The 12,180-nt window shown below is 32.5% G+C and overlaps 2 protein-coding genes across 2 annotated transcripts; both read right to left on the reverse strand.

Moving 5' to 3' along the window:
* Positions 1–3,399: 3,399 nt before the first annotated feature.
* On the reverse strand, positions 3,400–8,791 carry LOC107472760 (CAAX prenyl protease 1 homolog). Its single transcript, XM_016092289.3, has 14 exons — positions 8,646–8,791; positions 7,479–7,626; positions 7,285–7,369; positions 7,101–7,196; positions 6,424–6,489; positions 6,170–6,268; positions 5,921–6,034; positions 5,711–5,821; positions 5,450–5,512; positions 4,698–4,790; positions 4,457–4,570; positions 4,139–4,210; positions 3,964–4,029; positions 3,400–3,753 (listed from the first exon to the last, which is right to left on the reverse strand). The coding sequence occupies exons 1-14, from the start codon at positions 8,674–8,676 to the stop codon at positions 3,637–3,639; spliced, it is 1,275 nt and encodes a 424-aa protein (XP_015947775.1). The 5' UTR covers positions 8,677–8,791; the 3' UTR covers positions 3,400–3,636.
* A 1,010-nt stretch (positions 8,792–9,801) lies between these two features.
* Positions 9,802–10,811, reverse strand: LOC127744803 (RING-H2 finger protein ATL81-like). Its single transcript, XM_052257231.1, has 2 exons — positions 10,476–10,811; positions 9,802–10,315 (listed from the first exon to the last, which is right to left on the reverse strand). Exons 1-2 carry the CDS (start codon positions 10,667–10,669, stop codon positions 10,096–10,098), a joined length of 414 nt encoding a protein of 137 aa, XP_052113191.1. The 5' UTR covers positions 10,670–10,811; the 3' UTR covers positions 9,802–10,095.
* Between the last annotated feature and the right edge of the window lie 1,369 nt (positions 10,812–12,180).

Raw genomic sequence — 12,180 nt, forward strand, 5'->3', positions numbered from 1 at the left:
TTCGTTATTTTTGTATTTTTTAAAAAATATATTATATATACTAAAAATTATAATATTTTATTAAATCCCAATCTTTTTAAGTTTTTTCTTCTTATTTTGTATAGCACAATGAAAAATTAAAAATTGACAAAGGTAAGGAAAGTATTTTGTAGGCTAAAAATTTTTATTATGAAAGATAAATGTGTGCAATTCAATTTTGTTGATGGTGCATTAGTTTTTATTTTGATATAGGAATCAGTAATCAGTATGTCCGATTATTTTGTAAATTGGTTTTTAAAATATTAAATCGGAAAGTTTGGTTTGTTTGTTGTGACTTTAAAAAAAAATTCATAAATCAAAAAGTTCGATTTTTATTCCTAATAAATCTGATGGTCTAATTTTTATTCCCAAAAAAAATCAAAAAATTTAATTTTTACATTTTAAATAAAAAAGTTTTACATTTAAAAATAACACATTTATTATCCATAATTCTAAAAAAACTTTATTTCCACCCCCAATATCAAAATAATTTGCGTACTTTGTAGGTGAGAGGACAATAGTACATCCTTAATATCCGCAACAATCAAAGGAGTAATAAGGACTCGGATTTGGAGAAGGCTCTTCAAACGAAACTGAAACTGAGATATTTTTGTTCCCATAATCACATGAACAAAAGTCAAGATTCACATGCCACTTCCGAGTTCCGATCCTCCATATCAACCTTTAAATCTAAACTACTCTCTTTATAAAATGACCTTATATAATGTCATGCATGCTGCTTAAGATTTAAAAAAAAAAACATAAATAATCATAGAAGAAATTATTTCTAATTAATTTTCATATTATGAGTATGTATATAAACGAAAAAAATTAAAAATATCTTGAGGATAAACGTAAATGAATGGATAACGTTATCTTTATTAATTGTTTTAGATAAAGTTTTAACATATAAAACATTTTCTTATCCTTCAATGCTGTATAATAATTGTCAAAAGTGACTTGATAGAAAATTTATAATTCTACCTTTTTAATTAAATTTTATTATTTTTAATATCCTCGAAATATATTCACGTTTTAACCTTATAATAGAGAGCAATATACATAAGATTAAGGACTCATATCTTACTATACACACAACTCATTTTGATTATACCAAGAATAATAATTTTCTAAGCTTAACTGATTTGTTTGTTTCGTTTTCTGTACTATGTTGCAATGATTAATGAATTATTTTAAAATCCTCGTTTCATTATTCCATCACTATTAAGTGAACAGACATGAAAAAATTGCATAATGTACGAAATGGATAATGTTACGTGGGACCTAGACATTTTTTTTTTTTTGAAAATTTATTTTTGAGAAAGTATAGGAGCTAGTAACTTTTGTGTTTTGTGGCTATTACTTAACCATTAAAAAAAAGTGAGAATCTCTCATCATTAGATATAATCTCACACCATTAAAAACATTATTAATAGCCAATTGATGATTACAAAACATAAAAATTACTGGCACCTAACACTCTTTTTTATTTTTTATTTAAATACGTGAGACATAAACTATAATTTTGGTAGTAACACTTCAATTTTCTTTTTTTTCTGGTTAGGCTTAGGATATGCAATAAGTTTCAAATTGAGTACAAAGAAAGTTAAGATTGATTACGTAGTTGTAATTTAGAAACAAGGTTCAATTTACGAATGAATAATTAATTCAATTATTTCATTTTTTTATTGTTCTACTTATACTACTAAGTTTCCGTGAAGGTATACATTTAAGAAATAAAATGAGAGTTATCTCTAATAAACTAGTGAATATAGTATTCTAGTGAATCATGACAAATTTACAAAATGTAATTAAAAATAGTCGCCATTAATGGGTTGCCCCCATGGATTTAGACAGCATAATGCACCATGAAAGTTCGAAAAGGCATTTCTTAAAGAAAAATATTATTTGTCTTGTGGTGGTTGTTTTTTATTTTCTTAAAGAATAGGATTACGTAGTCTTACACTCATGTTTAACTTTTTTATTTTTTAATCACTTTATCTTATCTTTAAATCACTAAACAAAGTGAGCTCCATTTGGAGCTCTACGGCATTAATTACTGCTGATCAACTATGAAATTCTTTTAATACAATTTATTCATGTAATTTGATCAAGTTGCTCACTAGTCAATAAGGTATTTTTTTTAAGGTGCAAGTGGTTCAGTGCTAAAATCTCATGCATTATTATATCAAATAGTGTAGGCCACTAAAGTCTAGTGCTTTTTCAAGAATGCATTATATAGGAGGGAAAAAAAATAGAAATGTTTAGTTGACTAAATTTCTTTTATATTTATTGTATAATTTGTATTTTATTTAGTCTATTCCATCTAGTAGAATAAAGTTTTGTTGTTGTATTATATTGTTGGTATTTTATTATTATAGAATAAAATATAATTCTCATGTAATTATTGGATTTAGTACACCATGGGTACAAAAATATATGTAATGAGAATATGAGATAATGAAATAATAAACACATAACGAATATAAAATATCAAAAGCAACAAATAATAAACGATGAATAAAGGGTAGAGAAGTTCACACAATAGAACTCGACGGTGCAAGGGCCAGAGAAGAGCTGCGACCACAACCGGGAGGAAAAACCGAGGCGATACAGGTCGGCAAAGAGGAAGGGAAAAATACTCATATAGGAGCCAACCTAGGGGAAACCCTAAAACAAGAATTGACTAAGCTCCTAAGAGATAATTCCGACCTCTTCGCCTGGAAGGCCTCTGACATGCCTGGGATAGACCCCGAGCTCATGTCCCACAAGCTCTCGGTTTATCCGGGATCCCGACCTGTACAACAAAGAAGACGCAAGCTCGGGGTAGGTCACAAGAAAATAACACTAAAAGTAATGGGATGCTACCAATTAAAGGCAGATATAGATAGCATCTAAGTAGGGCAGGTCATAAAAGATATGAAACAGATGTCTGGTGTTTTCTAAAAGCAAATTCCAGAAAATGAAACGTGAAAAAAAAAAAAAAGAAATATGACCCATTTAATGATTCTAGTTATCCCATCCAATCAATTTCTTTAGGATGTTGGAAGCCAATTAAGGACACATATAGGTGAAGTTGAAACCATTGCTTTGAATGAGAAAGGAGCATCACTTTATCCCTTGCTTGCCATTGAAATTTCTCTTATGAATTATTTATAACACATTAAGCTTTAGTTTGAGCATTATATGTCAAGATTAAAGTAGGCTAATAATGCATATTTTTGAAGTTCCTATGTTGTCTAGTGAAGACTAGAGGTTTAAGATAAGGTTTCTTGTTTGTCAATGCTTTACTATCATCCACTTAAAGGAGCTAGAATATTCAATAAATCAATTGAGATTCACGACCAAAAAAAAAAAAAATATCAATTGAGATTTAAAAATAAATGTAAAGGTAATCTACTTTCATTAAATAATTTCATCAGAAACTCAAAAGTAGAGAATCTTATAGACTACTCAAAATTCAGAACGATGGATATCAAATAATCTTTTTTAGTTATTAAACAAACAAACTTATCTGATTCAACGCCTTGCAACTAAACAAACAAATTGTAGCACTCATTCGTAGCAAGTTAGAGTACAATGAAGCTTTGAATCTCTTCACCTAAAGTTTGTTTTTCCCTATTTTTCCTTCTTATCTGATTTGTCGATCGCAGCCAACCGTTCAACAAGAGGGGGATGAGAGTAGTGATATGCAGAGTACCATGGATCTGTGTTCATAGCTGATAGATTCTCCTCCTGAAAGTCACAATTAGAAAATCAATCAGATGCAGCAGTAAACATTCAAGATTACTCCATCTTTTAGTAGGAACAAAACCCATGTACTGATTAATTTTGCATAATTTCAAGCAAAGAATAAAATGTTAGATATATCATGAATCAGATGGATCGCCGAAATTCATAAACATACAATCATATGAAACTAGAACATCAAATAGATAGAATTACCTGTAGTTTCACAAGGGCGGCCCGTAGTTCAGCTGCGTATCCAAGCTTCTTGGCGAAAGCATCAGCCTGCATCGGATGATGATACACATAAGTAGAAGAGAGAGATTTAAACAGAAAAACAGAAAACAAGAACATCACCACTGTAACACATGGCTGAATAAGGAAAGGCAGTAACCTGGAATTCAAATGATCGGCTCCCGAGATTCAGACCAAAGCTCACAAGGTGCTGGATGGGGATTACAGTATACTGCCAATAAAGCCAGGTAAAAAAATGTCAAAGGCGTTCTAAGTAAATTTGAAACATTACAGTAAAGAAATGTCAACAAGGAGGTTCGAGTGAACGAGCTCTTGTAAACTAGCCGGAAAAAATGTACTAATGTGACCATCTTTTATAATGCTTCTTTACAACATGCTTCGTCTTTTCTGCGGCTTTAATGGACAGACAGAAACTAGTTATACTACTTTTCAACTCAACCATGATTTTGAAAAATACCTGAAATATGATTAGTCCAATGAGGACTGGCTGTGTATCAAATCCAAAACTTCGAAACAGGTCGCTTGAGTTCCTCACAAGAGTATATCCGCCAAATTGCAATAGTGTAAGAACCTGTACCAATCAGAAGAGTATATATCAGGCAAAATAGTCACCCAACTCAACGATGAATAGCTCAAAGCAATGAGATGGGAGAAGACTAAAGTATGTTGTATGAGAAAAAGAATGCTACTACACAGACCTGGAATAGAACAAACCCGTACAAAGTGTGGTTAAGCTTCCAATGCCCCAGTTCATGGGCAATAACAGCTACAACTTCATCATCATTTTTGTACTGTAAAACAACATTTGATAATGTGAACATCAACCATGACCAACTACCATACAACTAAGGATATGATATCAATAATATATTCCCCAAATGTTTGCAAACATTTGTTAGTTTATATGGCTTTTGTCACTACGAGTTGGCCTCCACAATTCTTTCACATTTGCCCCCCAAACATGACAAGAAAAGGAAACAGCACATTATTTTTTTAAAATAAGAGTTTCATTAAGATGGATAGAAAGAATTTCTTTTTTGGAGGGGAGGATGAGGGATAAGAGGCCCTCGATATGGTAGCCGAATACAAGGAAAAGAACCGTAATTTCCTACTATATCATATGATAAGTAAATCTGCATTTTGGTCCCCCAATGATAATGTCACATCATATGGTTCTTCAGTTTTTAAATATAGTAGTCCTCAAGCAATAAAAATTAGTGCTATAATCTTCAATATGCAAGCTTAAACTAGACTAACTTTCCCAAACCAAGTCAATAAGTAGAAGACAACCGTATGCATAGAAGGATTCTAGATTTATTAAATAAGTCACTGCTTGAAATAATGCAAGAAGGGTTTTCAAAGAAATAACTATATAAAGCCTCACAGGTACACAGAAGAAACTGTAACAATCACAAACATGAAAATAATTTTTAAAACAGTAATCTCAAACCTGCTGAATCAATGTGTCATATAAGACAATCCGCTTGTTCTTGAAGAATCCATACATATAGGCCTGCAATATTTGTAATCATATATTGAGGAAAATTTAATAATAGAATCCCAACAAAAATGAGAAAAAAAAGAATACACATCCTGTAGCCTATGCCACTACTGAGCTGTGGTGGTTCCATCCTCATGTAAATAAATAAATAAATAAAAAGGAAAAGGAAATGGAAATGGAGTAGTAGATTTCAAGGACTTCAATCCTTACATTGCTGTGGGTTGACCTTGTTGATCCATCAACAACAAACAACTTCTTTAATGGAAACTTGAGGGAGGCAGCAAGTTTCTCAATTTTCTCCCTGAGCGTACCTTCGGGAAGCTGGTCCCCAGCAAAACATGAAGAGGGTGGTGATTAAAAAAAATATTGCACATTAAAAAACTGTTCTCAAAAGATTATTTAATATTTTGAAATACTAACTGGGGTGAATTTGTTGAAAAGTGGAGCTATCAAGACTGGATAAATTGTCATCATCACAAGAGAAAGAACAAGAATGAATCCCCATAGATAGATAGCAAGGTAAGGACTTCCTTTCTGCAAAAATCATAGAAGATAGAATATAAGCCCTCTAAAATTACAATAACAGTGATAACATATACAGTGTGACAGTAAATATTGCAACGAAAAGTTTACATGTGATGGTTGTTTCAACAGCGCTCAGGATCTTACCTGCACCATTACAATAACTGCAGCCACAATAGGCGGACCAATTACAATGGCTATCAACATTCCTTTGATCATGTCCCTAAAGAACAACCATATTGTTTGCTGTAATATAGATGAAAAAGGTAACAACATGAACCATTACGAAGATGAAATGTATAGAAGCTAGTCAATATTATCATTTAGCAAAATAAGACATTAAACAGAAATAATTAAAAAAAAAATAAAGAATACAAGAGGATCAAAGGAAGAGCATGAACCTTGTTAAAACCATGACGGGCCTCAATCACAAAAGTTAGGTACAGAGAGAAAGGCAAATCAGTTATCTGCAAAAACAGGTAGTAAAGCTCAGGTCATTCATTCACAGATAAGATGTGAATTGAACACTACAACAAAAGTGACAAGGCCTTCTCTGACTAAGGGCTCAATACACGGATCGAACAATAACATTGAGTCCTCTTGTGAATCGTGTTTGCAAAGAAGCCATTCAACCTTAGTCAATCTTAACTGTCATGAGTAATTTTTCCTTGACTCCCTCTACCTCTAATTATTGTACAGCTTCTCATTTTGTTCTATGCGTCTTATTCCTGGTCTTCTCTTGTCTTTTGTACCCATTCTTAAAAATAACACTCAACTTTGCAACATTGAGGTTTTTTGCTTTTTATTTTTGGTTGCCGAACATTCATTTAAATACAACAGTGCAACACAAGTAGATTTGCTTCGAATATTGAGTGGCAGTTTTCTATCGCAAGTAAAACTCAACACATTGCGGTATCTCATCCCAACAACTCAATTCTTATGGTTCACATCTCTCTTTATTTTCCATAACTTTGCAAGATGGACCAAAGAAACTTAAACCGAAATGGAATATAAGACGTAAATATTGATATCAATAAAGCTTATTTTTGTCAAAGGTCTTGCAGCATTTTGTACATACCTGTGACCAGATCATGACACCAGCTAAAAAACCAAGGGTATGCAATATTTCATTTTCTGCATTCAGACCTACTAATGTCACCAAATGTTCTGATTTCTGCAATCAAGAATAGGATTAATTGGTCAGGACTCATGATATAGTTGCTATGTTGGGTTTCACAAAAAACACTGAATTGAACTTTTACCTTCCAAAACCAGGGCAACACCCAAAAGTACAAGATTGTGGAGTCCATCACTATTTTTACAAACTTCTGAACAAAAAGGAAGTATCTGAAAAAAATAAATAAACCTCCATGTATAAGAACATTAACAAGACACATAAACTATAGAAGCAAACTTCAGGAAGACCTATGAGTATCAAATAAACAAAATAACAAACCTTTTATCAAGACTGTAGGCCCTGGATTTCAAAAATTTATCTTGGCTGATTACGCCTTCTAAAGTCTTTGGAAGAGTAGGAAGTTTGAGTGCCTTATATTGTCGTATATCCAAGTAAGTTTCAAAGAAGTACATAAAGATCATAAACCCTGAAAATTTATTAGATGAAAAACATAAATCAGGTATATCCTATATGTTTCTGACATGTAATATTACCACAGTCATACACAACATTGGTTGATTTAGGGTAAATCCATACAGAATCAACACTTGATATGACTGCCAACAAATTTTTCGTTTTCTAATTGATATTTCTTAATTTATTCAAAGCTGCAGCCCGAAAACGCTGCAGATTGTCACGAGTGTGTAATTAACAAGTTCTATTTTGGTTTAAGATGCTTAAGGAGTTCATCTTACAACCAAAGCCAGCTAATTTATAAGAAACACTCAAACGAGTAGCAATGCAATACAAGGCAACGATGTTCGCATCAGAAAAATAATATTGAAAAAAGGCCACAATGTCATCAAACTCTCATTTACCAGTTTAGGTCCATAAATTGAGTTTGATTCGTGTTTATGTCAACTTTGAGTTTGATTACTTTGCAAGGACGCTTTTGACCAATTCAGTTCACTCTAGCTAGAAGTTATAAGTACTATGCACTATTTAACTCCCACAAAGATATGAACATATAGAATCATGACTATATCGATCACAAGGTTTTGCCTTCTTTTTTCATATCAATTATCCATAAAACTCAACACTTCTAACTCAAATTTCCCTAGAAATGCACCTAGCTCCAAGGTCCTATGAAAATTGAAGGACTCATAATCCTCATAAGGCGAAAGAAAAAAATAATAATTTTCACCTAATCGGGAGGAATTAAAAACAAAAAAACCCATAAATTCTGATGATAAACCCTGAATTCAGATCCCAGAAAAGTTGAAGATAAACCTAAGCTTCCCACAAGTCATTCACATGAAAACTCATCACAAATGGAAACCTTCTCATATCATGAAATAAATGAAACAATTTTTTATCAACACAGCTAACATCAGCTCATTGAAAACGATTCCTAGCTTGTAGAAAAGGACATGGAAAATTACGACAGTGCCATTGCACAGAGAGAAGAAGAAGAAGAGGAGGGAAGAAGAAGAAGAAGGAGCTCACCAACAACAGCTTCCATATAAAGGAAAGCCATGGCTGAAGTATCTGAAGAAGAAAAGGAGCAAAGGGAAGATCTTTCTTGTTTTCAGCTGATACTAGTTTTCCAATGTGCCTGTATATATATAATTGGAGTTGGGTTGACCCAATTGTGTTTTGGTACTACATAAATAAATTAAATGGAATCAGATATTATTCGTTTATAATCTTTCTGAAAAAAGATTACATTTGGATTCTGTTTTATTTCTATATAATCCGCTGGAGATTTCAGCAAGTTACAAGATAATAAATAAATTGTAGGATTTAAAAGCGGTTTATTTGCAAACAAAAAAAATGTAAATTGTGAAACTTCAACGCGGTTTACATGAAAAAAAAAATTAAACTATAAGACATTCCAGTGATTTATAAAAATTTATTAGAATATGATCGAAATATAACCTTTCTTCAAAAGTTGTAAATGAATAATATTAAATTCTATTTAATTTATTCATGAAATTGCATTGTTCTCTTCTCTTATCAGACAAAAAAGAACACAAAAAAAATTTTATTTTTTCATTCTTTCACAATTTTATTAAAGATCTAATAGATTATAGATTCTTGTCACTGAGTCATGAGAAAATAAGAAATTTATTTTTAATAGATTGTTAGTATATAAAACTTTTTATTATCACTCAATCATGTTTTTTTTGTTACAAACAAAATCTAGAGAGTTGATAGTTTAGATGATATCCTTTAAGCATTTGATAAGAGATTTAATTTCTAACTATGTATATGAAAATATTTGTTCAAATTTACAACACAGTTGATAAAAATATTTGTTTTTATCTGTGTATTTCTTGTATTATTTATGTCTAATTAGCATTAGCTTTAAATCATTGGAGGATGAATTCAATGCATGATTTTGGATAAACTTTTTTCTTTTGACTTTTAGTTCAAATTATGATCTTTGGAGTTTAACCAAACTTCCATACATGCTTTCAATTGATCCCAGCAATATACATAAAACGATTTAAGTATTAACCTTGTCAAACTATTAAAAGTTTTCATGTCAAATACAGATAAGGGATTCAAGTCCCCTTAAGTTTGACTTCCATTTCTAAACATTTCAGTAGCAGATTTTTCAGCACATAAAACAACTAGGGGAAAATATTGAGGATCCCCCTATAACAAAGGCAAAAGTTAATATTCCAAAGTCTGTGCTAAACAGCTCTATTTGTAGTAGTAACATCCAATAATAACAAACTGGTAATGACTAAGCTAGTGTTTATTAGTGTAAAATTGAGGAACCAATTGAAAATCTGTCTGCATATCAATAAACTAACATTGCAACAACTTTAGAAGAACTAACTTAATGTCCCAAAAAGATGGAAAGAAAATTGCAAATTTGAATTAGGGCTCAAATAAAATAAAATACCTCCTTGGTGAGCTGCTCAATTTCCTTCTCCTTCTTCTCCAACTATGAACTAATCCCCGAAACCTCCAACCTCGTCACTTCCTTTCTCAAAACTCCGGAATCTTCTTCAGAATCAAATGGCTTCCGATGCATAACAGATTCGACCACATCTCCCACCGATTGGAAGTAAAGCCTGCAAGCATCGCTGACCCTGCAACTCTGCTTGCAAACGGGGCAAGTGTGCTTCTTCACTCTGGAACAGTTCTCGAACCATTGCTGCAAGCTGCAGAATTTCCAAACACAAACACGCACAAGAAATAATCGAGTTAAAAAAACGCAATTTTAGTTAGGTTTTTCTTGAATTGAATAGCGAAAACCGAAAAGCGGGTTTTTAGCGGGAATTTTCACATTTTCTTTTTTTTTTTAATTTTAATTTTGTTTACCATAGCTCGTGGAAGACGTGGCCGCAAATGGAGATAGATTGAAGATCTTCGGAAACTGGTTTGAGATCTTCGTAGCAAATGGAGCAGATTGTGCCGGCGAATTCACCTTCTTCGTCCACCATCACGTTGCGGTGCGTGGTGGTGGTGAGCTTCAACTGTTCTTCACTCTCTCTGAGTTGTTGTGTTGTGAACATGTTAAGTTATTATTTTCTCGCCAGTGGCAGTTTTGTTTCCCCGAGAAAATAATTAGGGGAAATGGAGAGAGTGGAAGAGAAAAGAATGGCGCAAAATTAGAGTTGGTGGAATGAGCTGTGTTATTTGAGAAGTTACTAAATACTAAGTTAGAGTTCTAGTAGCTAGCTAGTAGGTGTCTATACTCTTATAGTTAGAAAATGTCACATTAGCAGATATTTCATCCCTTCATATTCATGATTAGAAAATGAAATGTCTGAAACACAAAAAAGACACCGCTTTGTTTATTAGAATAGGAAACAAGTCAGGCTCGCCTCTCATACAGTAATTGGCTAAGCCTAGTCTACAGGCTATTATAAGTTCTTTATAAAGTACTAAGCCTAGCCTAAAGTCTGATAAAATATAATAAATTTAAAATATCTCATAATTTTGTTAATAATAAATAATTATTTATATATTTAATTATATTTTAATAGGTCCAGGCAAGTCTGACAGGCTAATAAAACTAATTAATGAATCTGAGTCTGGTCTATTAACGTATTAAGATTTTTAAAATAGCCTTAGCTTGTGTCTATTTTATAACAGGCCAGGCCAAACACAGACTAGGTTGACAGGCCCCTGGTAGGCCGCCTCCTCTCCTAGTCTCTGCTCTCTAACTATCCCTGTTGCATATAGACACGCACATCAGCGGCGTCTCCGCGCATCTTGTCGGCAGCTGTGCCTCATCTCCCTGCTTGCCGTCTGCGTGCCGTACCTCCTCTGTGCTCTTGTTTCTCTTTCATTGTCCAAGTTGAGAGACAGGACTTTATTGTATATTAGACTGCGTTTGTTTATAGAGACAGGACAAAGATAATGTGTCCAGAGACAGTAAATTAGTGTATTTTAACACAATAAACACTAACAAGGATCGGATTCTTGACCTTTCGGATTTAGAGCTCTAATACTATGTCATGACCACTCATTCCAAAAGCTTCAGCGGATGGAAAAAGGCAACACTAATGCTTATATCTCTAATACTTCCTAAACCTCCATTATACACATTGTACAAATATTCCATTAGCTCCATATGCTTTCTCTTAATGTTCTTGAATTGTATCTTAATCTGTAATTGGTAATTTATGTCGATTGGATTTTTGACTATTTATTATAGAGTAATTACCCAAATCAGTCCTCAAGGATTTTAGGATCGGACATTTTAGTCCCAAGAAAACTTAATACACAGATCAATCAATCTCCAAGGTTTTACTCCGGCAGACAAATCAGTCCCCCGTTTATTTTCCGGCAGAGTAATTACCCAGATTAGTCCCCAAAAATTTTAAAAACGGACATTTTAGTCCCCAAGAAAAACTAATGTACAAATGAATCCCCAATATTTCTCTCTGTTAAACATAATAGTCTCCCGCCTAAAAAAAATAAAATAAAATAATTATTATTATTAATTGCACAATAATATTGTACTATATTTTTTGTATTTTTTTAGACAAAAATAATAATAAATTTATTCATTATATAT

This window comes from Arachis duranensis, chromosome 2 (assembly GCF_000817695.3).
Source record: "Arachis duranensis cultivar V14167 chromosome 2, aradu.V14167.gnm2.J7QH, whole genome shotgun sequence".
NCBI lineage: Eukaryota > Viridiplantae > Streptophyta > Magnoliopsida > Fabales > Fabaceae > Arachis > Arachis duranensis.

What these genes read in the sequence shown, in the direction of transcription:
- LOC107472760 (XM_016092289.3), bottom strand. Translation starts at nt 8,676, where the DNA reads ATGGCTTTCCTTTATATGGAAGCTGTTGTTG. An exon ending in TTATATGGAAGCTGTTGTTG is followed by an intron (nt 7,627 to 8,645) that starts GTGAGCTCCTTC and finishes ATAAATTTTCAG; the next exon opens with GGTTTATGATCTTTATGTAC. An exon ending in TTTTCAACAAATTCACCCCA is followed by an intron (nt 5,822 to 5,920) that starts GTTAGTATTTCA and finishes GCTGGGGACCAG; the next exon opens with CTTCCCGAAGGTACGCTCAG.
- LOC127744803 (XM_052257231.1), bottom strand. Translation starts at nt 10,669, where the DNA reads ATGTTCACAACACAACAACTCAGAGAGAGTGAAGAACAGTTGAAGCTC. An exon ending in CACGTCTTCCACGAGCTATG is followed by an intron (nt 10,316 to 10,475) that starts GTAAACAAAATT and finishes GAAATTCTGCAG; the next exon opens with CTTGCAGCAATGGTTCGAGA.